The 21,499-nt window shown below is 44.9% G+C and overlaps 3 protein-coding genes across 3 annotated transcripts in view; all 3 read right to left on the bottom strand.

The window, feature by feature from the left end:
- LOC124009317 (sodium channel protein type 4 subunit alpha-like) overlaps positions 1-1,752 on the bottom strand; it is a 143,822-nt gene extending 142,070 nt beyond the window's left edge. Inside the window, exon 1 of the mRNA XM_046320983.1 lies at positions 951-1,752. The gene's annotated coding sequence lies outside the window, so the exon portion shown is untranslated. The remainder of the gene's footprint in view (positions 1-950) is intronic.
- Positions 1,753-2,211: 459 nt separating this feature from the next.
- Positions 2,212-6,137, bottom strand: LOC124009316 (calcyphosin-like protein). Its single transcript, XM_046320982.1, has 5 exons — positions 6,051-6,137; positions 5,175-5,279; positions 4,754-4,931; positions 4,360-4,569; positions 2,212-2,901 (listed from the first exon to the last, which is right to left on the bottom strand). The coding sequence occupies exons 2-5, from the start codon at positions 5,264-5,266 to the stop codon at positions 2,800-2,802; spliced, it is 582 nt and encodes a 193-aa protein (XP_046176938.1). The 5' UTR covers positions 5,267-5,279; positions 6,051-6,137; the 3' UTR covers positions 2,212-2,799.
- A 3,358-nt stretch (positions 6,138-9,495) lies between these two features.
- LOC124009456 (neurturin-like) overlaps positions 9,496-21,499 on the bottom strand; it is a 14,334-nt gene continuing 2,330 nt past the window's right edge. The window contains exon 2 of the mRNA XM_046321267.1: positions 9,496-12,684. Within this exon, the coding sequence (XP_046177223.1) occupies positions 12,185-12,684 (500 nt within the window). The 3' untranslated portion in view covers positions 9,496-12,184. The remainder of the gene's footprint in view (positions 12,685-21,499) is intronic.

Here is a 21,499-nt window from a genome sequence, read left to right as displayed (position 1 = left end):
AAAGGAGGTGAATGTGCAAATTCCAAAAAGTTTTTCCTTTTTAATTCAGGCTGTACGTGTTCTAGAAAAGCAATTAGCCTGCATGGAAGATTGATGTTTGGATATATTTGTGCAACAAACTCTCCCCATTTACCATTTTAAAATGCTCTACAATTAGTTTTTCTTGGGCTGGGATACATGCAATGGTTTGACTTGATCAATTGTGACTGAAGTATAAAAACAACATTATCTGACACAGATCATTTGCTTTTTATTTGATGACTGCAATGAAATGTAGGGCACACAAGAGAATGCGCCCTACATTTAATTGAGAATGTGCCCTACATTTAATTGAGAATGTGCCCTACATTTAATTGAGAATGTGCCCTACATTTAATTGAGAATGTGCCCTACATTTAATTGAGAATGTGCCCTACATTTAATTGAGAATGTGCCCTACATTTCATTGAGAATGTGCCCTACATTTCATTGAGAATGTGCCCTACATTTCATTGAGAATGTGCCCTACATTTCATTGAGAATGTGCCCTACATTCCATTGAGAATGTGCCCTACATTCCATTGAGAATGTGCCCTACATTTCATTGAGAATGTGCCCTACATTTCATTGAGAATGTGCCCTACATTCCATTGAGAATGTGCCCTACATTCCATTGAGAATGTGCCCTACATTCCATTGAGAATGTGAACCTTCTTTTTCATGTTAAAGAAGTTTGTGGCTTTTGTCAAATCAATATTTTTTTGGTGGTTTTGAAAATTATGAGCGAAAACATTGTTAGGCTCAGTCCAATTTCCATCAAAATGCACTCGTTCTATGCTTAATTGTAAAGCAGGCCCCTGCATTCATTAAACACTATGATTTTTCAATATTGGTCAAATAGCACCTACAAAATTAAACTTTATAGGAGTGCAAAAATACATATAAAGCATGAATAAAGAATGAATACTTACGTGTGAAACTCCGTGTTCTGTAGCATAGCTTCCAGAGTTTCGTGTTTCAGTTTTTAGAGAATAGAATGGCCAGAAAACCCAAGTAGAATCCATGTTTCATTTGTCTCCAGGAAGATCCTGATTATTAAATCGATAAATTACTTCAATTACAAGTCACAGAGACTGAAAATGGCGCCTGTTATGTTGCGAGGCCGAATCCAGAGGTTATCGTTTAAAAGTGACTCCCGGATGAATGCCAGTTGTCAAATCCCCTGATGTTAGGCATTTTGAACCGCGCTTCATTCGGTGCTACAGGGTCAACGCCCGCCTACGGACTCACCCAAAACACCCTTCCTTTCCATTTGATTGCTACAAAATGTCAGTCCTGATAGAACTTCAAATAGCCACAAAAAGCGCACGGTTGTAATTCATGCGTGTTCCTGAGCCGTTGCGCTGAGAGTGGAAGGTCCTAAAACCTCCGTTTGCCCTTGAGCTGCTGAGCGGCTGGCCCGGGGAGGATGGGAGCGACGCCTGACCAGGGGATTAGGCTACGGCTGGCCCATGTCATCTCACATTCAAAAGTTATCAGGATTTGGGAAGCAATACCTTTTTTTTACCTCTCAATTGAGTCATCTGAAACAATTTGTGAGGCAACAGGAAAGATGTTTAATTTCACTGCACGACATTTTACAAAGAGCCTGCAAAAATAGAAAACAGAAAGCAAAAAATGTGTTTAATCCTGAATCAATCTTTTCACGCACCGGTAGATAAGAAATCTACTTTCTCAGAACTATTTACAGGTACATGTGGGCATGCGCATGCTATTATACCTGTAGGCCTATAGGAATTAAATAATAAACGTTGCCCTGTTGCTCCCTCTGCCGGCACGACAGGCAAACGCGGGGCTGATTGTCAATTACATTTCAGTACCATTGACAGATCCCTGAATTGCAAACTTGACATATCGCCTAATTGTCCACAGTTAATTAAAGCGCATAAAACTAGCAATGACGACCTTGGGCTTTGAAACCATAATAACAAATTATAACAGTGCATATGCAATCATAATTCAATTTCACGCTTAGGCGATTTTGGACCTCTGAGTTGAATGCACTCGATTACAACAGAGTCTGGGTTAGAGATTCTGGGGATTCTCCGTCCATTGCTTTTGGCTATGCATAGTAGCAATGGTTATTAGCATAGCACATAACTTGGATCCACATATACTGTACTTGTACAGGTAGATAAGGCATTTAAAGAAACACTCATTGTGCTACCGATGTCAACTACGTTGAAGCATCCAGTATATGGATTTATTACATTATTCTGGTGAGCGAGAGTTTCTTCAGTGTTCCCATGAAACATTCTCATTTCTCATTATATCTAATTATTAGACAAGCTGACTAACAAATAGCAGAAGGCCAGTCAAATTCAAATCTCGAGAAACCATTTCTGTATGGACCTCGCTACTCGCATCAGCACACGGTGGTCCCGATCGTATGAGCTTATGTGCAGGTAGATAAGGCATTTAAAGGAACACTCATTGTGCTACGAGAAAGGTAGTCTATTTGGCAAACATTTGCATAATTATGATGTAGCTTAAACCATAATAGGGATCTTAACAAGACAAAGCAATATGGCACAAAAGGAACGTGATTAATATTTGTAATATATATAAATCATTCAGTAGAAATCGGTTGTATCTGTGCATTTAAAGCTATTCTGTTCCATTGAAAAACTATAAACTTGCATTTTGTCTATTTTCTCACATGTACACATACATAAGTTCTAAATGAATGCAAAGGTGCCTTTTTATGATTAGCCAAATATATTAGTAGGGTTACACGTAAATGTAGATAGCCAGCGGTGCCTACAGCTTCCAGGCATTCTGCATCATCGTAACAAAGTATCCGTCGCTGTCAATAGAGGCACTCACTCCACTGTAGTAATTCATGAACTCCTCCTGAGTTACCTAAAGGAGAAGGACAAGACAACTCATTTACAAAATATACAAAACCAAGTAACCAAGCCAAGAATATCTGCTCCTTCCTTTTGTACGTAAAACGTTGTGTATAATTATTTATTTATTTTTTAAACCCTTTTTTGTTTGTTTGTTTAATGTAATATCAGCTACAAATCATTAGCCTGAAATACAAGGCCTGTTTGCATAAAACATCTTAAGTGTTTCCCTTGAGGAATAATTTACCTTTACCTAAGGGACTCGTTTAAGGGGGTTGAATAGAGCCAATGGAAACGTGAGGTCATAATTTAAGAGTTTTATGGGTAGTTTGAAGGCAGGTAAGGCAGAGCCTCTGGTTACCGTGGAGATGACTTGATTCACTGTTCCAAGCCAGGACAAACACATTTATTTAGAAGATAATAAAACATATGTATTTTCGTTACTTTTTTTCTCAACTTGTTTCTATTACTTTCTAGCATGTCAAGCTAACTTATAGAGTAGGTAGCTAGCTAGTCAGCTAGCATGTCAAGCTAACTTATAGAGTAGGTAGCTAGCTAGTCAGCTAGCATGTCAAGCTAACTTTGAGAGTAGGTAGCTAGCTAGTCAGCTAGCATGTCAAGCTAACTTTGAGAGTAGGTAGCTATTGGTGTTATTCTTCAATAACAAACTCCAAAGCAAATCAGGGGGAGAAAAATAGGTTTAAGTGAGAAGGACAAATCAAAATGTTATGTTGGGAGGTAGATCTTCAGTCTCCCCTGTCCTCAGCTTTTCCCCCAAATCAAAGGAACAGGATGTCATTTATAACCCCACGCCCTAGCCTGGGGTTGACCAATCAGAAGTCCTTGCAGTACAACTTGGCCAATGGCCAAATAACAAGTATCCTGCCCCCGACTTAATGTACAGAACGTAGCACACGTAGCTCTGAGTTCAGGATTGACATTCCACAGATTCTAAACAGCTGTTGAACTGAGACCCAACTATTTACAATTCCCTATTGACCATTAGTACTATATTTAGTTTAGTACTCTTGTCCTCTCAAACTCTGCGTTGTGTATTTATCTTCAAAATACTCTTATAGACCTCATGGGCACCCTTAACTTTTTCCACTTCATTTAAGGGAGAAATTAACCTTAAAATGTTTTGTGCATCTGACTTCAAGTTAAGGAAACTTTTAAGTGAAAGGATAAGAGGGGAATTAACTTAAGATGTTTTATGCAACTGGGCCCAGTCTGGTTTTGTGGTAACATTCCACTCCTTGTACTCCGTGCCATATGCCTAAAATATGTCTGTTCTCCTCAGTTCTCTTGGAGCTGATTATTGATAGAATGTTCACATTTGAAGATTGGATAAAGGCCAGACTGTTTGGCATGCCAAGGAGTGGCAAGGTGTGTGGAATGTTAACACAAACAGATTGGTACCCAGGCTATAGCCAGTTCGTCATTCCAGTAAACGGACAAATGTGTTTATTACCTTGCCGTCTTTGTCGTTGGGGGAATCAAAGCTGCTGAGGAAAGTTAGGAAGACCTGTTCCTCTGTCCACTCCCCACTCTTATATTTGGGGTGTTGTGAGCAGTTGTAGACCCCCCTCAGGTCCTCCACAGTCACCACCCCGTCCCCTGTCCGGTCTAACTTCTTAAAGGCCTGGCCGATCACAGAGATCCTGGCACTGGGCATGGGAGGCTGGAGGAAACACAAACACATGAAAACAGCAATATACATCACTGCACCTTTATCATGCAATTATTAGATGTACTTTGGCTTGTTCAAATACTATTATTATGAGAGAACCATTATTCTACACCGTCCATAATGAATAAATGTGCATAATCAATTCGTTTTTAGTGTCACTACTCTGTAATTATACCCTCAGATTCTCCAGAAACTCGTTGAAGTTGATGCTGCCACTGCCGTCCTTGTCACACAGTGTGAAGATCTGCCGGGCCTCCTCTCTGCTCACCACCACACCATAGTCCTGCAGTCCTTTAATAAACTCCTGCAGGTCCAGAGACTTACTGCCATCGTCGTCCATGATGCGGAACGTCCTGTATGGACCGGTGAGGAAGAGAGAGGACGTGGAGAGATTAACCATCTGTCTCTGGGTATCTATTTAAACGGAATAATCAATTATGAATCAGTTATTATGAATTATTATTGGCCTTTTTGCCTGCAGACTATTTTCACTTGTGAGTGAATATCATAATACCATAAAAAAAACGTTAATTGTAAAGTTACAAAAAAGAATTGTTGTTGATGTTTTGCTTTGTATTTTAATCAGTTGCTCTTACCTTGCCAGTCCCTTGATGCCAGCCACTCCCCTGGCCAGACATCGCTGTCTCAGTACCTCCAGTGGGTCTGTGGCCTTGGTGTCTGAGGCCATGTCTTCTGTGTTACTGTAAAATATGGAGTAAAATACTCCATTTGCTTAGTTAATTTGTATTCAGATGTAGGTTAAACTTTATGAATTGTAACAGAGGAAGTATAATGAGCAAGCAAGGAGAAAAAAGAGAGTCAAACTATGCTATACACTCCTCCCCTAGAAACCTGTTACTAGGTTACACCCCTCCCCTAGAGACGTGTCACTAGGCTACACCCTCCCCTAGAGACCTGTTACTATGTACATGTGCACCAAGCCATCACAAGTCAGTTCAATAGTCAATTAATCATAAACCATCACAATTGCAGATGTGTTCATATTGCAATTGCATTAGGTATTTTAGTCTTCATATCAAGTATCATATTTCCTTTATTTAATTAGGCAAGTCAGTTAAGAACAAATTCTTATTTTCAATGACAGCCTAGGAACAGTGGGTTAACTGCCTGTTCAGGGGCAGAACGACAGATTTGTACCTTGTCAGCTCGGGGGTTCGAACTTGCAACCTTTCGGTTACTAGTCCAACGCTCTAACCACTAGGCTACCCTAATTTGTCTCCTTAATTTGCTTAATTTACACCACTTTTATAAAAGAAAAACGAAAGACATTACTCCTGTTGTCTAGGCAACACTTACACAACAACCACACCTTTTTTCCAATGCCATAACTTCAAACCACTATCTATCCAAAAATAATTGAAATAACATACCACAACTAAGCAATAATGAAGTATACGATTACCCAACAAAAATGGTACAAGTGTTTGCGTGTGAAGAGAAAGTGGTCTCACCTGGTGTTCTCGTCACCTGTTCCACTCTAGTGTGCCCGTGCGTAATGTAATGTTGGTATGAATAGCGCACGCCTCCTCCTCCTCCTCTCTTTAACGTACACTTCAGACCAGCGGCCCGGCCCACTCGTGTCATTACCAGTAACGACTGTATGATCATTTTCGATTTTCGCGGTAAGGAAGGCGGTAAAGATGTACAAAGGGAAAATCGATCGAATAGTAGAGCATTAAAAAAAATGTTTAAAAATGTGTGTGTCCCAAAATGGCACCCGATTCTCTATATAGTGCACGATACCTGTAATGTTATGATTGTGAGATAATTGTAAGCAGTAGAAGGCCTAGAATGGGTCATAGGTTTCAGGCGTGATGTTGAAAACGCTGGGACGGATGATTCCGGACCAAGTCTGAAAAAGTAGATACATTATTTGGGATAGAGGTGGGGTACTGCGTTGTCAGAAAAACATTATACGTGGTGGAAAAGGACATCTATAGTATTGTAACGACCCTTGAAAGGAGGGAGTAGTGTAACAACCCTGGGTTTATAAGCGCGGATATCGCATCTTCCGTTTGAGCATGCTTTTGCGGCACAGTCGATAGCGCGCTGAACTTCGGGCTAGAGGGTCGAGGGTTCGAGACCTGCTGCCTGCTGTTTCATTACAATATCATATCAAGGAATTTGCAGTGGTGTAAAGTAATTAGTAAAAATACTTTGAAGTACTACTTAAGTCGTTTTTGGAATTTGTACTTTACCATTGATATTTTTTGAAAATGTTTACTTTTACTTCACTATTGAAGACAATATGTACTTTTTTACTTCCATACATTTTCCATGACACCAAAAAGCACTCGTTACATTTTGAATGCTCAGGCAGGACAGAAATATGGTCCAATTCACACACCTATCAATTAGAGCTCTTCACAGGTCCACCTGAACCCGAATATACGAGACCCAACCAGTGACCAGAGCGGTTCTGGGATACAAAAGTCTAAATTTTCCCTCGTGCTGGATCTGGTCCTGTTTGATTGTCAATCGGATCTATGTACTGTGACAACAACTGATCGACCCCGAGTGAACCCGAATAGACCTATCCACAGCTCTACATAGCCTATAGCATTTTTTTTAACGCTAATATGGTGAATTGATTTACTTATAAAAGCCCTAGCCAACATATACATAACTATTCGTTAACCAGAAGAGCAACTTGGCTGATAAAAATAATTTGTTTGTTACTCGGGTCACTTAAGATACGGTTCTAGTCCAAATTTGATAGTCCTCAGGTCCGTTCAGGTTGGACCCGAGAAGACCTCTACTACCAATATAACGCGTTGTCATCCCTACTGCCTCTGACCTGGCGGATTCGCGAAACACAAATCCAGCTTTTGCAAGTGATTGAGTGTTGGAGTGTGCCTCTCGCTGTTCATAAATAAATAAAAACAAGAAAACGGGGCTGTGTGGTTTGTTTAATACAAGGAATTTGATGTACAGCATTTACTTTTACTCAAGTATGATAATTGAGTACTTTTTTCCACCACTGTGACTGTACTTAAGTACATTTTAAAACCATATTACTTGTAGACTTTTACTCAAGTAGAATTTCACTGGTTGACTTTCTCTTTTACTGGAGTCATTTTCTATTAGGGAACCTAATAGCCAATTGAGTACTTTTTCCACCACTGGGAGTTTGTCCAGTAGAGCAGCTGGTTAACACAATTAAATCCATGTAGGGTAATATAAACAAGATGGAGAAAACTCAATTGTGTGTTTAGAAAAGAGGGAAATAAATAATGATGATGGAACTCTTTGAAATAGATATTAGATTTATGTAGCAGTAAGTCATGTTAGATAAATAAAAAAAACATTTTGGCACAGTTGCTCAACAAATGGGTAAGTCTACTAGATAAATATTCTTCAAACCATCATTCACTTCCAAATAAATACACAGACAGAATCAGGCGCCAGAGGTTTCCCAGGTCAGGTAAACCTCATGGCCTCATACAGTGCCATTCGGAAAGTATTCAGACCCCTTGACTTTTCCCCACATTTTGTTACATTACAGCCTTATTCTAAAAGGAATTAAATAAATGTTTTTCCTCAGCAATCTAAACACAATACCCAATAATGGCAAAGTGAAAACAGTTTGTTAGATATTTACAAATAAAAAATAAAATACAAACAGAAATACCTTATTTACATAAGTATTCAGACCCTTTGCTATGAGACTCAAAATTGAGCTCAGATGCATCCTGTTTCTATTGATCATCCTTGAGATGTTTCTACAACTTGATTGGAGTCCACCTGTGGTAAATTCAATTGATTGGACATGTCTATATAAGGTCCCACAATTGACAATGCATGTCAGAGCAAAAACCAAGCCATGAGTTCAAAGGAATTGTGCGTAGAGATCCGAGACAGGATTGTGTCGATGCACAGATCTGGGGAAGGGTACCAAAACATTTCTGCAGCATTAAAGGCCCCCTAGAACACAGTGGCCTCCATCATTATTAAATGGAAGAAGTTGGAACCACCAAGACTCTTCCTAGAGCTGGCCACCCAGCCAAACTGAGGAATCGGGAGAGAAGGGCCTTGGTTAGGGAAGTGACCAAGAACTCGATGGTCACTGACAGAGCTCTAGAGTTCCTCTGTAGAGATGGAGGAACTTTCCAGAAGGACAACCATCTCTGCAGCACTCCACCAATCAGGTCTTTATGGTAGAGTGGCCAGACAGAAGCCACTCCTCAGTAAAAGGCACATGACAGCCAAAAATGCACCTAAAGACTCTCAGAACATGAGAAACAAGATTCCCTGGTCTGATGACACCAAGATTGAACACTTTTGGCCTGTCTGGAGGAAACCTGGCACCATCCCTATGGTGAAGCATGGTGGTGGCAGCATCACGCTGTGGGGATGTTTTTCAGCGGCAGGGACTGGGAGATTAGTCAGGATTGAGGGTAAGATGAACGGAGCAAAGTACAGAGAGATCCTTGATGAAAATCTGCTCAAGAGCGCTCAGGATCTCAGACTGCGGCAAAGGTTCACCTTCCAGCAGGACAATGACCCTAAGCACACAGCCAAAACAATGCAGGAGTGACTTCGGGACAAGTCTCTGAATGTCCTTGAGTGGCCCAGCCAGAGCCCGGACATGAACCAGATCGAACATCTCTGGAGAGACCTGAAAATAGCTGTGCAGCAACGCTCCCCATCCAACCTGACAGAACTTGAGAGGATCTACAGAGAAGAATGAGAGACTCTCCAAATTTGTGCCAAGCTTGTAGCGTCCTACCCAAGAAGACTCAAGGCTGTAATCGCTACCAAAGGTGCTTCAACAAAGTACTGAGTAAAGGGTTTGAATACTTATGTAAATGTGATATTTCTGTTTTTTTTTTTTTTTTTATCAATTAGCAAAAAATATCTAAAAACCTTTTTGCTTTGTCATTATGGCTTATTGTGTGTAAATTGATGAGGGGGGGAAAACTATTGAATCCATTTTTAGAATAAGGTCTCTAATGTAGCAAAATGTGGAAAAAGTCATTCTGAATACTTTCAGACTAACATATTGATTAGTTTTGTATGTGTGCATACAAAATGGCACCCTTAATAGTGCACTACTTTTGAACAGGGCCCATAGGGTCTATAAACATATTGTTCACATTAATCAGGGATGTGAATTATATAATGGATTATATATTTATAAGGTTATATATTTCTTTCAGCACTTTAAAGTTGAAGAATATTCTGTAATTATGTAACCTGTAATCTGAAACCACAGCAATAAAATCAAACAGTGAGTTCTTACATAATGTATTGGCAAACGCTTTGGAGGACATTATGTCAGTGAATTACTGATCGTGATTGTGTTTGGAGAAAGTTCTTTTTTGAAGAGTACTAGATAAAAGCCTCGAATGGAAATAAACAAAGATATAATGCTTGTGTTTTTGCTGGAACACCCTTAGACAAAAATGCCACAGAACATCTCATGATTTTTAGAGAAGATAAAACAGCAGACATTTTGTGATATCTAGACGGCAGACATTTTGTTATATCTAGACGGCAGACATTTTGTGATATCTAAACGGCAGACATTTTGTGATATCTAGACGGCAGACATTTTGTGATATCTAGACGGCAGACATTTTGTGACATCTAGACGGCAGACATTTTGTGATATCTAGACGGCAGACATTTTGTGATATCTAGACGGCAGACATTTTGTGACATCTAGACGGCAGACATTTTGTGATATCTAGACGGCAGACATTTTGTGATATCTAGACGGCAGACATTTTGTGATATCTAGACGGCAGACATTTTGTGATATCTAGACGGCAGACATTTTGTGATATCTAGACGGCAGACATTTTGTGATATCTAGACGGCAGACATTTTGTGATATCTAGACGGCAGACATTTTGTGATATCTAGACGGCAGACATTTTGTGATATCTAGACGGCAGACATTTTGTGATATCTAGACGGCAGACATTTTGTGATATCTAGACGGCAGACATTTTGTGATATCTAGACGGCAGACATTTTGTGATATCTAGACGGCAGACATTTTGTGATATCTAGACGGCAGACATTTTGTGATATCTAGACGGCAGACATTTTGTTATATCTAGACGGCAGACATTTTGTGATATCTCCATGGAGGTTTGTATGCAGTTGGGAGGGAAGGGAAGTTGTTTGATAATGGTCCAGTAAAGGTCATTGATCAATATTTTGAATTAACTATGTATCATTCCTTTCTGATTTCAAAAACAGAAGAGTTTCTCTCTATTGATCATGCCACATACTCAGTACTGTTCTAGTAACCGGGTCCATACTCAGTACTGTTCTAGTGACCGGGTCCATACTCAGTACTGTTCTAGTGACCGGGTCCATACTCAGTACTGTTCTAGTGACCGGGTCCATACTCAGTACTGTTCTAGTGACCGGGTCCATACTCAGTACTGTTCTAGTAACCGGGTCCATGCTCTCATGATTCTCAGAAGTTCACTACAGGTGTGTTGCCCTCAACCAGTTCCATACAAATAGCCCGAGGCTAGTACTTTTTAGACTGGGCTAGAAGAAAATATACCAAACTAGCCCACTGGCTAGCTATTTTTTTCTATTAAAATATCCCATTGCATAGATTTTGGACCTTGCGTAGTAAAAATGCCAGAGTCTATAAGCTCAAGCTGATCGGTACACAAAATCCTTGAATTCCATCCCTGAATACATCCACACAGATCCATATTCAGAGAAGTCATCCTGTTGCTCTATCTTCCCGTACCCAGTACGGTATCCCAGGACCCCGGGGAGTCAGACGATATTTAAATGTAACTGATTTTTAAAATTATTCTTAATTTATTGACTTCTGTCTTTTTACGATGTTGCATCGCCGAGAATGAATCTACAGGTAAGCATTTCATTGTACTGCATACCACGTGTATCCTGTGCACATGCCAAAATGAACTAGACCTGACATGATATCCCAGAAGGCATTGGTGCTCCTTCTCATAGAACATGGAGGTCCTGCAGCTCCAACGCCACCAGAGGGCAGACTCACATTCCATGAGATGAAAGGTTCACAACCTTGCAGATAGAAATGGGATTCACAGAGCTGATCGCTGTCCCTATATTCCACGTGACAGACGATCACATTTATCTGAATGTTCGCCAACATGTCGCCCTCCTGTTATCAGCCCAATGTCAAAAGATCATCCAGAGGCATCGTCCTGTTTTCGCTGTAATCCGGTATCCGTGAGTAATATCCATGTATCCAACCGAAATACATGTAGATAACAATGAATTCTGTTCTCTATGATAGAGCATATTGCCGTTTTATTTGAATGCTGGGTCGTCCAGAACGCTGCCTTTCGAAAGGCAAAGCTGCCAGTACAACAAGACGGATAAAAGAAAACTCCACGGATCTTTCCCGGAAACAGGCCCCGTGTTCAGAGATCGTGCACAGCAACGCCTCCAGAGCCGACACTTCCTGCATCACGTGACCATAACACCTGCGATGACAAGTCTCGCTTTTCATGAGGCATTGAGACATCATATTATTCTCTTATGACATCATCCCAGTAGCCATTACTCATTGGTGGTTCAGAGGATGTGGTCGTTATTAAACGTTTACACACCTCCCCCAGGGTCACGCACAGCCGCACTGCCGTGCTAACACCTCCTGCACCGTGTGGTATCTACTGTTGCTATCCAGGAAGGAGATATCCTTCTCGTACGCGATAGGCCGACAGCACGGGCTGTACTGCACCTTGTCTCTCCGCCCCTTTTTAATGAGCCCCGTCCTCCTCGTGTGTTCCAGGGCGATGTCATAGTTGCGTCGTCGTCGCGCGGTGCACCTGCCGCTGCAGTACCTGAAGAGGAGAGTCTCGTCGCTGTCGTAGCCCAGCCCCAGTTCCCCCACCGTCACCTCCACCTCCCGCAAAGAGCACGGCTTCAACCTCTTCCTCCGCCCACTCTTAGCTCCCTTAGTCGTCTGGGAGGAGCTCTCCTGGCTCTCCTCTCTACTGTTCCTGCCTCTCCTCTTGCTACTCCTGTCAATCAGAGTCCCGATCACCTTCTTCAGTTCTCCCTCGGTGAAGCTCTGGAGAAGGTGGGAGACTGGAAGGAGACAGAAAGAGAGAGAGGACACTTAGATAGGGATAGAGAAACAGGTACAGAGGCAGGGGAAGTGAGGCAGACAGACAGACAGACAGACAGACAGACAGACAGACAGACAGACAGACAGACAGACAGACAGACAGACAGACAGACAGACAGACAGACAGACAGACAGACAGACAGACAGACAGACAGACAGACCAGGGAAGTGAGGCAGACAGACCAGGGAAGTGAGGCAGACAGACAGACAGACAGACAGACAGACAGACAGACAGACAGACAGACAGACAGACAGACAGACAGACAGACAGACAGACAGACAGACAGACAGACAGACAGACAGACAGACAGACAGACAGACAGACAGACAGATTCAGGCATGGCAGGATATAGGGACAGGGAGGCTTGAGATCACAGCAATCTATTCTACACCTCCCCTCAGGCCTCGGACACACAAAAAAGAGATATCTATTGACTCAAACCAGAACCTCTGCCACATCCCAGTGACTTTCAGCATTCACCAGATATACAGTGCCTTGCGAAAGTATTCGGCCCCCTTGAACTTTGCGACCTTTTGCCACATTTCAGGCTTCAAACATAAAGATATAAAACTGTATTTTTTTGTGAAGAATCAACAACAAGTGGGACACAATCATGAAGTGGAACGACATTTATTTGATATTTCAAACTTTTTTAACAAATCAAAAACTGAAAAATTGGGCGTGCAAAATTATTCAGCCCCTTTACTTTCAGTGCAGCAAACTCTTTCCAGAAGTTCAATGAGGATCTCTGAATGATCCAATGTTGACCTAAATGACTAATGATGATAAATACAATCCACCTGTGTGTAATCAAGTCTCCGTATAAATGCACCTGCACTGTGATAGACTCAGAGGTCCGTTAAAAGCGCAGGGAGCATCATGAAGAACAAGGAACACACCAGGCAGGTCCGAGATACTGTTGTGAAGAAGTTTAAAGCCGGATTTGGATACAAAAAGATTTCCCAAGCTTTAAACATCCCAAGGAGCACAGTGCAAGCGATAATATTGAAATGGAAGGAGTACCAGACCACTGCAAATCTACCAAGACCTGGCCGTCCCTCTAAACTTTCAGCTCATACAAGGAGAAGACTGATCAGAGATACAGCCAAGAGGCCCATGATCACTCTGGATGAACTGCAGAGATCTACAGCTGAGGTGGGAGACTCTGTCCATAGGACAACAATCAGTCGTATATTGCACAAATCTGGCCTTTATGGAAGAGTGGCAAGAAAAAGCCATTTCTTAAAGATATCCATAAAAAGTGTTGTTTAAAGTTTGCCACAAGCCACCTGGGAGACACACCAAACATGTGGAAGAAGGTGCTCTGGTCAGATGAAACCAAAATTGAACTTTTTGGCAACAATGCAAAATGTTATGTTTGGCGTAAAAGCAACACCCTGAACACACCATCCCCACTGTCAAACATGGTGGTGGCAGCATCATGGTTTGGGCCTGCTTTTCTTCAGCAGGGACAGGGAAGATGGTTAAAATTGATGGGAAGATGGATGGAGCCAAATACAGGACCATTCTGGAAGAAAACCTGATGGAGTCTGCAAAAGACCTGAGACTGGGATGGAGATTTGTCTTCCAACAAGACAATGATCCAAAACATAAAGCAAAATCTACAATGGAATGGTTCAAAAATAAACATATCCAGGTGTTAGAATGGCCAAGTCAAAGTCCAGACCTGAATCCAATCGAGAATCTGTGGAAGAACTGAAAACTGCTGTTCATAAATGCTCTCCATCCAACCTCACTGAGCTCGAGCTGTTTTGCAAGGAGGAATGGGAAAACATTTCAGTCTTTCGATGTGCAAAACTGATAGAGAAATACCCCAAGCGACTTACAGCTGTAATCGTAGCAAAAGGTGGCGCTACAAAGTATTAACTTAAGGGGGCTGAATAATTTTGCACGCCCAATTTTTCGGTTTTTGATTTGTTAAAAAAAGTTTGAAATATCCAATAAATGTCGTTCCACTTCATGATTGTGTCCCACTTGTTGTTGATTCTTCACAAAAAAATACAGTTTTATATCTTTATGTTTGAAGCCTGAAATGTGGCAAAAGGTCGCAAAGTTCAAGGGGGCCGAATACTTTCGCAAGGCACTGTAATTTCCTTTCTGTCTAATGTTGCTGGATAGAAACACAACATATCATCAGCCTATTAAAAGCTGTGTTGAAGGATCATACAACATGAAGTACAGCTCTACCTGTTATATTTCTACTCTCGGCCTAGCACCCTTGGCAGTGCAGGGAAATGTGAGGAGATGTGTTGTGAGGTGTTGTGAGATGGTGTGAGGTGAGATGGTGTGAGGTGAGGTGGTGTGAGGTGGTGTGCTGTGAGATGGTGTGATGTGAGGTGGTGTGATGTGAGGTGGTGTGATGTGAGGTGGTGTGATGTGAGGTGGTGTGAGGTGTGAGGTGGTGTGATGTGAGGTGGTGTGATGTGAGATGGTGTGAGGTGGTGTGATGTGAGGTGGTGTGAGGTGGTGTGATGTGAGGTGGTGTGAGGTGGTGTGCTGTGAGATGGTGTGATGTGAATTGATGTGATGTGAGGTGGTGTGATGTGAGGTGGTGTGATGTGAGGTGGTGTGTGATGTGAGGTGGTGTGAGGTGGTGTGAGGTGGTGTGATATGAGGTGGTGTGCTGTGAGGTGGTGTGATGTGAGGTGGTGTGAGGTGGTGTGATGTGAGGTGGTGTGATGTGATGTGGTGTGATGTGAGGTGGTGTGAGGTGGTGTGATGTGAGGTGATGTGAGGTGGTGTGATGTGAGGTGATGTGAGGTGGTGTGAGGTGGTGTGAGGTGGTGTGATGTGGGGTGGTGTGAGGTGGTGTGATGTGAGGTGGTGTGTGAGGTGGTGTGAGGTGGTGTGATGTGAGGGTGTGTGAGGTGGTGTGATGTGAGGGTGTGATGTGGTGTGAGATGGTGTGAGATGGTGTGGTTTGAGGTGGTGTGAGATGGTGTGATGTGAGGTGGTGTGAGGTGGTGTGATGTGAGGTGGTGTGATGTGTGGTGGTGTGATGTGAGGTGGTGTGATGTGATGTGAGGTGGTGTGATGTGAGGTGGTGTGAGGTGGTGTGATGTGAGGTGTGTGAGGTGGTGTGAGGTGGTGTGATGTGAGGTGGTGTGATGTGATGTGAGGTGGTGTGATGTGAGGTGGTGTGAGGTGGTGTGATGTGAGGGTGTGTGAGGTGGTGTGAGGTGGTGTGAGGTGGTGTGATGTGAGGTGGTGTGATGTGATGTGATGTGAGGTGATGTGAGGTGATGTGGTGGTGTGATGTGAGGTGGTGTGAGGTGGTGTGATGTGAGGGTGTGTGAGGTGGTGTGAGGTGGTGTGAGGTGGTGTGATGTGAGGTGGTGTGAGGTGGTGTGATGTGAGGGTGTGTGAGGTGGTGTGATGTGAGGGTGTGATGTGGTGTGAGATGGTGTGGTTTGAGGTGGTGTGAGATGGTGTGATGTGAGTGATGTGAGCTGGTCTGAGGTAATGTGTGAGGTGGTGTGGTGTGAGGTGGTGTGAGGTGGTCTGAGGTGGTGTGTGAGGTGATGTGAGGTGGTCTGAGGTGATGTGTGAGATGATGTGAGGTGATGTGGGGTGATGTGTGAGATGATGTGTGGTGGTGTGTGAGGTGGTGTGGTGTGAGGTGGTCTGAGGTGATGTGTGAGGTGATGTGAGGTGATGTGTGAGGTGGTATGATGTGGTGTGATGTGAGGTGGTGTGATGTGAGGTGGTGTGATGTGAGGTGATGTGATGTGAGGTGGTGTGAGATGGTGCGTGAGGTGATGTGATGTGATGTGAGATGAGGTGGTGTGAGGTGAGGTGGTGTGATGGGTGAGGTGAGGTGGTGTGAGGTGAGGTGAGGTGGTGTGAGGTGATGTGATGTGATGTGAGATGAGGTGGTGTGAGGTGAGGTGGCGTGATGGGTGAGGTGAGGTGAGGTGGTGTGAGGTGAGGTGGTGTGAGATGGTGTGATGTGTGAGGTGGTGTGATGTGTGAGGTGGTGTGATGTGATGTGAGGTGATGTGATGTGTGAGGTGGTGTGATGTGAGAAGAGGTGGTGTGATGGGTGAGGTGAGGTGGTGTGAGGTGGTGTGAGATGGTGTGATGTGTGAGGTGGTGTGATGTGTGAGGTGATGTGAGGTGATGTGGTGTGATGTGAGGTGGTGTGAGGTGGTGGGATGTGAGGGTGTGTGAGGTGGTGTGAGGTGGTGTGATGTGAGGTGGTGTGAGGTGGTGTGATGTGAGGGTGTGTGAGGTGGTGTGATGTGAGGGTGTGTGAGGTGGTGTGATGTGAGGGTGTGATGTGGTGTGAGATGGTGTGGTTTGAGGTGGTGTGAGATGGTGTGATGTGAGTGATGTGAGCTGGTCTGAGGTAATGTGTGAGGTGGTGTGGTGTGAGGTGGTCTGAGTTGGTGTGTGAGATGATGTGAGGTGGTCTGAGGTGATGTGTGAGATGATGTGAGGTGGTGTGTGAGGTGATGTGAGGTGGTGTGTGGTGGTGTGTGAGATGGTGTGGTGTGAGGTGGTCTGAGGTGATGTGTGAGGTGATGTGAGGTGTGTGAGGTGGTATGATGTGGTGTGATGTGAGGTGGTGTGATGTGAGGTAGTGTGATGTGAGGTGGTGTGAGATGGTGCATGAGGTGATGTGATGTGAGATGAGGTGGTGTGAGGTGAGGTGGTGTGATGGGTGAGGTGAGGTGGTGTGAGGTGAGGTGGTGTGAGATGGTGTGATGTGTGAGGTGGTGTGATGTGATGTGAGGTGATGTGATGTGTGAGGTGGTGTGATGTGAGGTGAGGTGGTGTGAGGTGAGGTGGTGTGATGGGTGAGGTGAGGTGGTGTGAGGTGAGGTGGTGTGAGGTGAGGTGGTGTGAGATGGTGTGGTGTGAGATGGTGTGATGTGTGAGGTGGTGTGATGTGTGAGATGATGTGAGGTGATGTGAGGTGATGTGAGGTGATGTGAGGTGGTGTGAGGTGGTGTGAGGTGATGTGATGTGTGAGGTGGTGTGATGTGTGAGGTGAGGTGGTGTGAGATGGTGTGATGTGTGAGGTGAGGTGGTGTGAGATGGTGTGATGTGTGAGGTGGTGTGATGTGTGAGGTGATGTGAGGTGATGTGAGGTGATGTGAGGTGATGTGAGGTGGTGTGATGTGATGTGTGAGGTGGTGTGATGTGTGAGATGGTGTGATGTGTGAGGTGATGTGAGGTGGTGTGAGGTGATGTGAGGTGGTGTGAGGTGGTGTGAGGTGATGTGAGGTGATGTGAGGTGGTGTGAGGTGATGTGTGGTGGTGGTAAGTGATGTGAGGTGGTGTGATGTGTGAAGTGAGGTGAGGTGGTGTGAGGTGATGTGAGGTGATGTGAGGTGATGTGTGGTGGTGTGTGATGTGAGGTGGTGTGTGATGTGAGGTGGTGTGAGGTGATGTGAGGTGATGTGATGTGTGAGGTGATGTGAGGTGATGTGAGGTGGTGTGAGGTGATGTGAGGTGGTGTGAGGTGGTGTGAGGTGATGTGTGGTGGTGGTAGGTGATGTGAGGTGGTGTGATGTGTGAAGTGAGGTGAGGTGAGGTGGTGTGATGTGTGAGGTGATGTGAGGTGATGTGAGGTCATGTGAGGTGGTGTGATGTGAGGTGGTGTGAGGTGGTGTGAGGTGGTGTGATGTGAGGTGGTGTGATGTGATGTGAGGTGATGTGTGAGGTGATGTGAGGTGGTGTGAGGTGAGGTGGTGTGAGATGGTGTGGTGTGAGATGGTGTGATGTGTGAGGTGGTGTGATGTGTGAGATGATGTGAGGTGAGTGTGTGAGGTGTGATGTGAGGTGGTGTGAGGTGGTGTGAGGTGATGTGATGTGTGAGGTGGTGTGATGTGTGAGGTGATGTGATGTGTGAGGTGGTGTGATGTGTGAGGTGAGGTGGTGTGAGATGGTGTGATGTGTGAGGTGGTGTGATGTGTGAGGTGATGTGAGGTGATGTGAGGTGATGTGAGGTGGTGTGATGTGATGTGTGAGGTGGTGTGATGTGTGAGGTGGTGTGATGTGTGAGGTGATGTGTGGTGATGTGAGGTGATGTGACGTGATGTGAGGTGGTGTGATGTGATGTGTGAGGTGGTGTGATGTGTGAGGTGATGTGAGGTGGTGTGAGGTGATGTGTGGTGGTGGTAGGTGATGTGAGGTGGTGTGAGGTGAGGTGGTGTGAGGTGATGTGTGGTGGTGGTAGGTGATGTGAGATGGTGTGATGTGTGAGGTGAGGTGGCGTGAGGTGAGGTGGTGTGAGGTGGTGTGATGTGTGAGGTGATGTGAGGTGATGTGAGGTCATGTGAGGTGGTGTGATGTGAGGTGGTGTGAGGTGGTGTGATGTGAGGTGGTGTGATGTGAGGTGATGTGATATGTGAGGTGGTGTGAGGTGATGTGAGGTGGTGTGAGGTGGTGTGAGGTGAGGTGTGAGGTGGTGTGTGGTGTGAGGTGTGTGGTGGTGGTAAGTGATGTGAGGTGGTGTGATGTGTGAAGTGAGGTGGTGTGAGGTGATGTGAGGTGATGTGTGGTGGTGTGTGATGTGAGGTGATGTGAGGTGATGTGATGTGTGAGGTGATGTGAGGTGATGTGAGGTGGTGTGAGGTGATGTGAGGTGGTGTGAGGTGGTGTGAGGTGATGTGTGGTGGTGGTAGGTGATGTGAGGTGGTGTGATGTGTGAAGTGAGGTGAGGTGGTGTGAGGTGGTGTGATGTGTGAGGTGATGTGAGGTCATGTGAGGTCATGTGAGGTGGTGTGATGTGAGGTGGTGTGAGGTGGTGTGATGTGAGGTGGTGTGATGTAATAATAATAATAATAATAATATATGCCATTTAGCAGACGCTTTTATCCAAAGCGACTTACAGTCATGTGTGCATACATTCTACGTATGGGTGGTCCCGGGGATCGAACCCACTACCCTGGCGTTATGCTCTACCAACTGAGCTACACAGGACCACACGTGTGAGGTGATGTGTGAGGTGATGTGAGGTGGTGTGAGGTGATGTGTGAGGTGATGTGAGGTGGTCTGTTGTGAGGTGGTGTGATGTGAGGTGGTGTGAGGTGATGTGTGGTGATGTGTGAGGTGATGTGGTATGAGGTGGTGTGAGGTGGTATGAGTTGGTGTGATGTGAGCTGGTCTGAGGTAATGTGTGAGGTGGTGTGGTGTGAGATGGTGTGAGGTGGTGTGAGGGATGTGACGTGATGTGAGGTGGTCTGAGGTGATGTGTGAGATGATGTGAGGTGGTGTGGTGTGAGGTGGTCTGAGGTGATGTGTGAGATGATGTTAGATGATGTGAGGTGGTGTGTGAGATGATGTGAGATGGATGTGATGTGAGGTGGTGTGATGTGAGGTGGTGTGAGATGGTGTGATGTGAGGTGGTGTGGTGTGATGTGAGGTGGTGTGAGATGGTGTGATGTGAGGTGGTGTGAGGTGATGTGAGATGATGTGAGGTGGTGGGATGTGAGGTGGTGTGAGGTGGTGTGTGAGATGATATGAGGTGGTATGAGGTGATGGGATGTGAGGTGATGTGAGGTGGTGTGAGGTGGTATGAGGTGGTGTGATGTGAGGTGGTGCGATGTGAGGTGGTGTGATGTGAGTTGGTGTGAGGTGGTGTGATGTGAGGTGGTGTGTGGTGGTGTGAGGTGATGTGTGAGGTGATGTGTGAGGTGATGTGTGAGGTGATGTGAGGTGGTGTGGTGTAGGTGGTGTGGGTGGTGTGAGGTGGTGTGAGGTGATGTGTGGTGTGATGTGTGAGGTGATGTGAGGTGGTGAGGTGGTGGTGGTGTGTGAGGTGGTGTGATGTGAGGTGGTGTGATGTGAAGTGGTGTGTTATGAGATGGTGGGAGGTCATGTGTGAGGTAATGTGGTATGAGGTGGTGTGGTATGAGATGGTGGGAGGTGATGTGTGAGGTTAATGTGTGATGTGAGGTGGTCTGAGGTGATGTGTGAGATGATGTGAGGTGGTGTGGTGTGAGGAGGTCTGAGGTGAGGTGGTGTGATGTGAGGTGGTCTGAGATGATGTGTGAGATGATGTGAGGTCGTGTGGTGTGAGGTGGTGTGAGGTGGTGTGATGTGAGGTGGTGTGGTGTGAGGTGGTGTAATGTGAGGTGGTGTGAGATGGTGTGAGGTGGTGTGAGGTGGTGTGTGAGGTGATGTGTGGTGATGTGTGAGGTGGTGTGATGTGAGGTGGTGTGAGGTGGTGTGATGTGAGGTGGTGTGAGGTTGTGTGATGTGAGGTGGTGTGAGGTGAGGTGATGTGTGAGGTAATGTGTGAGGTGATGTGGTGATGTGAGGTGGTGTGATGTGATGTGAGGTGGTGTGAGGTGATGTGTGAGGTGATGTGAGGTGGTGTGATGTGAGGTGGTGTGAGGTGGTGTGTGAGGTGGTGTGAGGTGATGTGTGAGGTGATGTGAGGTGGTGTGGTGTGAGGTGGTGTGAGGTGGTGTGAGGTGGTGTGTGTGAGGTGGTGTGAGGTGGTGTGGTGTGATGTGGTGTGAGGTGGTGTGTGAGGTGATGTGTGGCGATGTGTGAGGTGATGTGAGGTGATGTGAGGTGGTGTGTGGTGGTGTGTGAGGTGGTGTGATGTGAGGTGGTGTGATGTGAAGTGGTGTGTTATGAGATGGTGGGAGGTCATGTGTGAGGTAAGGCGTGAGGTGATGTGGTATGAGGTGGTGTGGTATGAGATGGTGGGAGGTGATGTGTGAGGTAATGTGTGATGTGAGGTGGTCTGAGGTGATGTGTGAGATGATGTGAGGTGGTGTGGTGTGAGGAGGTCTGAGGTGAGGTGGTGTGGTGTGAGGAGGTCT

The sequence above is a fragment of the Oncorhynchus gorbuscha genome, linkage group LG22 (genome assembly GCF_021184085.1).
Source record: "Oncorhynchus gorbuscha isolate QuinsamMale2020 ecotype Even-year linkage group LG22, OgorEven_v1.0, whole genome shotgun sequence".
Lineage (NCBI taxonomy): Eukaryota > Metazoa > Chordata > Actinopteri > Salmoniformes > Salmonidae > Oncorhynchus > Oncorhynchus gorbuscha.
The sequence above is the reverse complement of the archived record's forward strand: the minus strand, read 5'-3'. Positions and strand labels throughout refer to the sequence as shown.

Bases quoted from the DNA above. Each gene is read 5' to 3' on its own strand.
- LOC124009316 (XM_046320982.1), bottom strand. From the start codon at position 5,266: ATGGCCTCAGACACCAAGGCCACAGACCCACTGGAGGTACTGAGACAG. The intron at 4,932-5,174 runs GTAAGAGCAACT...CGGTCCATACAG, and splicing joins GGCATCAAGGGACTGGCAAG to GACGTTCCGCATCATGGACG. The intron at 4,570-4,753 runs GTATAATTACAG...TGTTTCCTCCAG, and splicing joins AGTTTCTGGAGAATCTGAGG to CCTCCCATGCCCAGTGCCAG.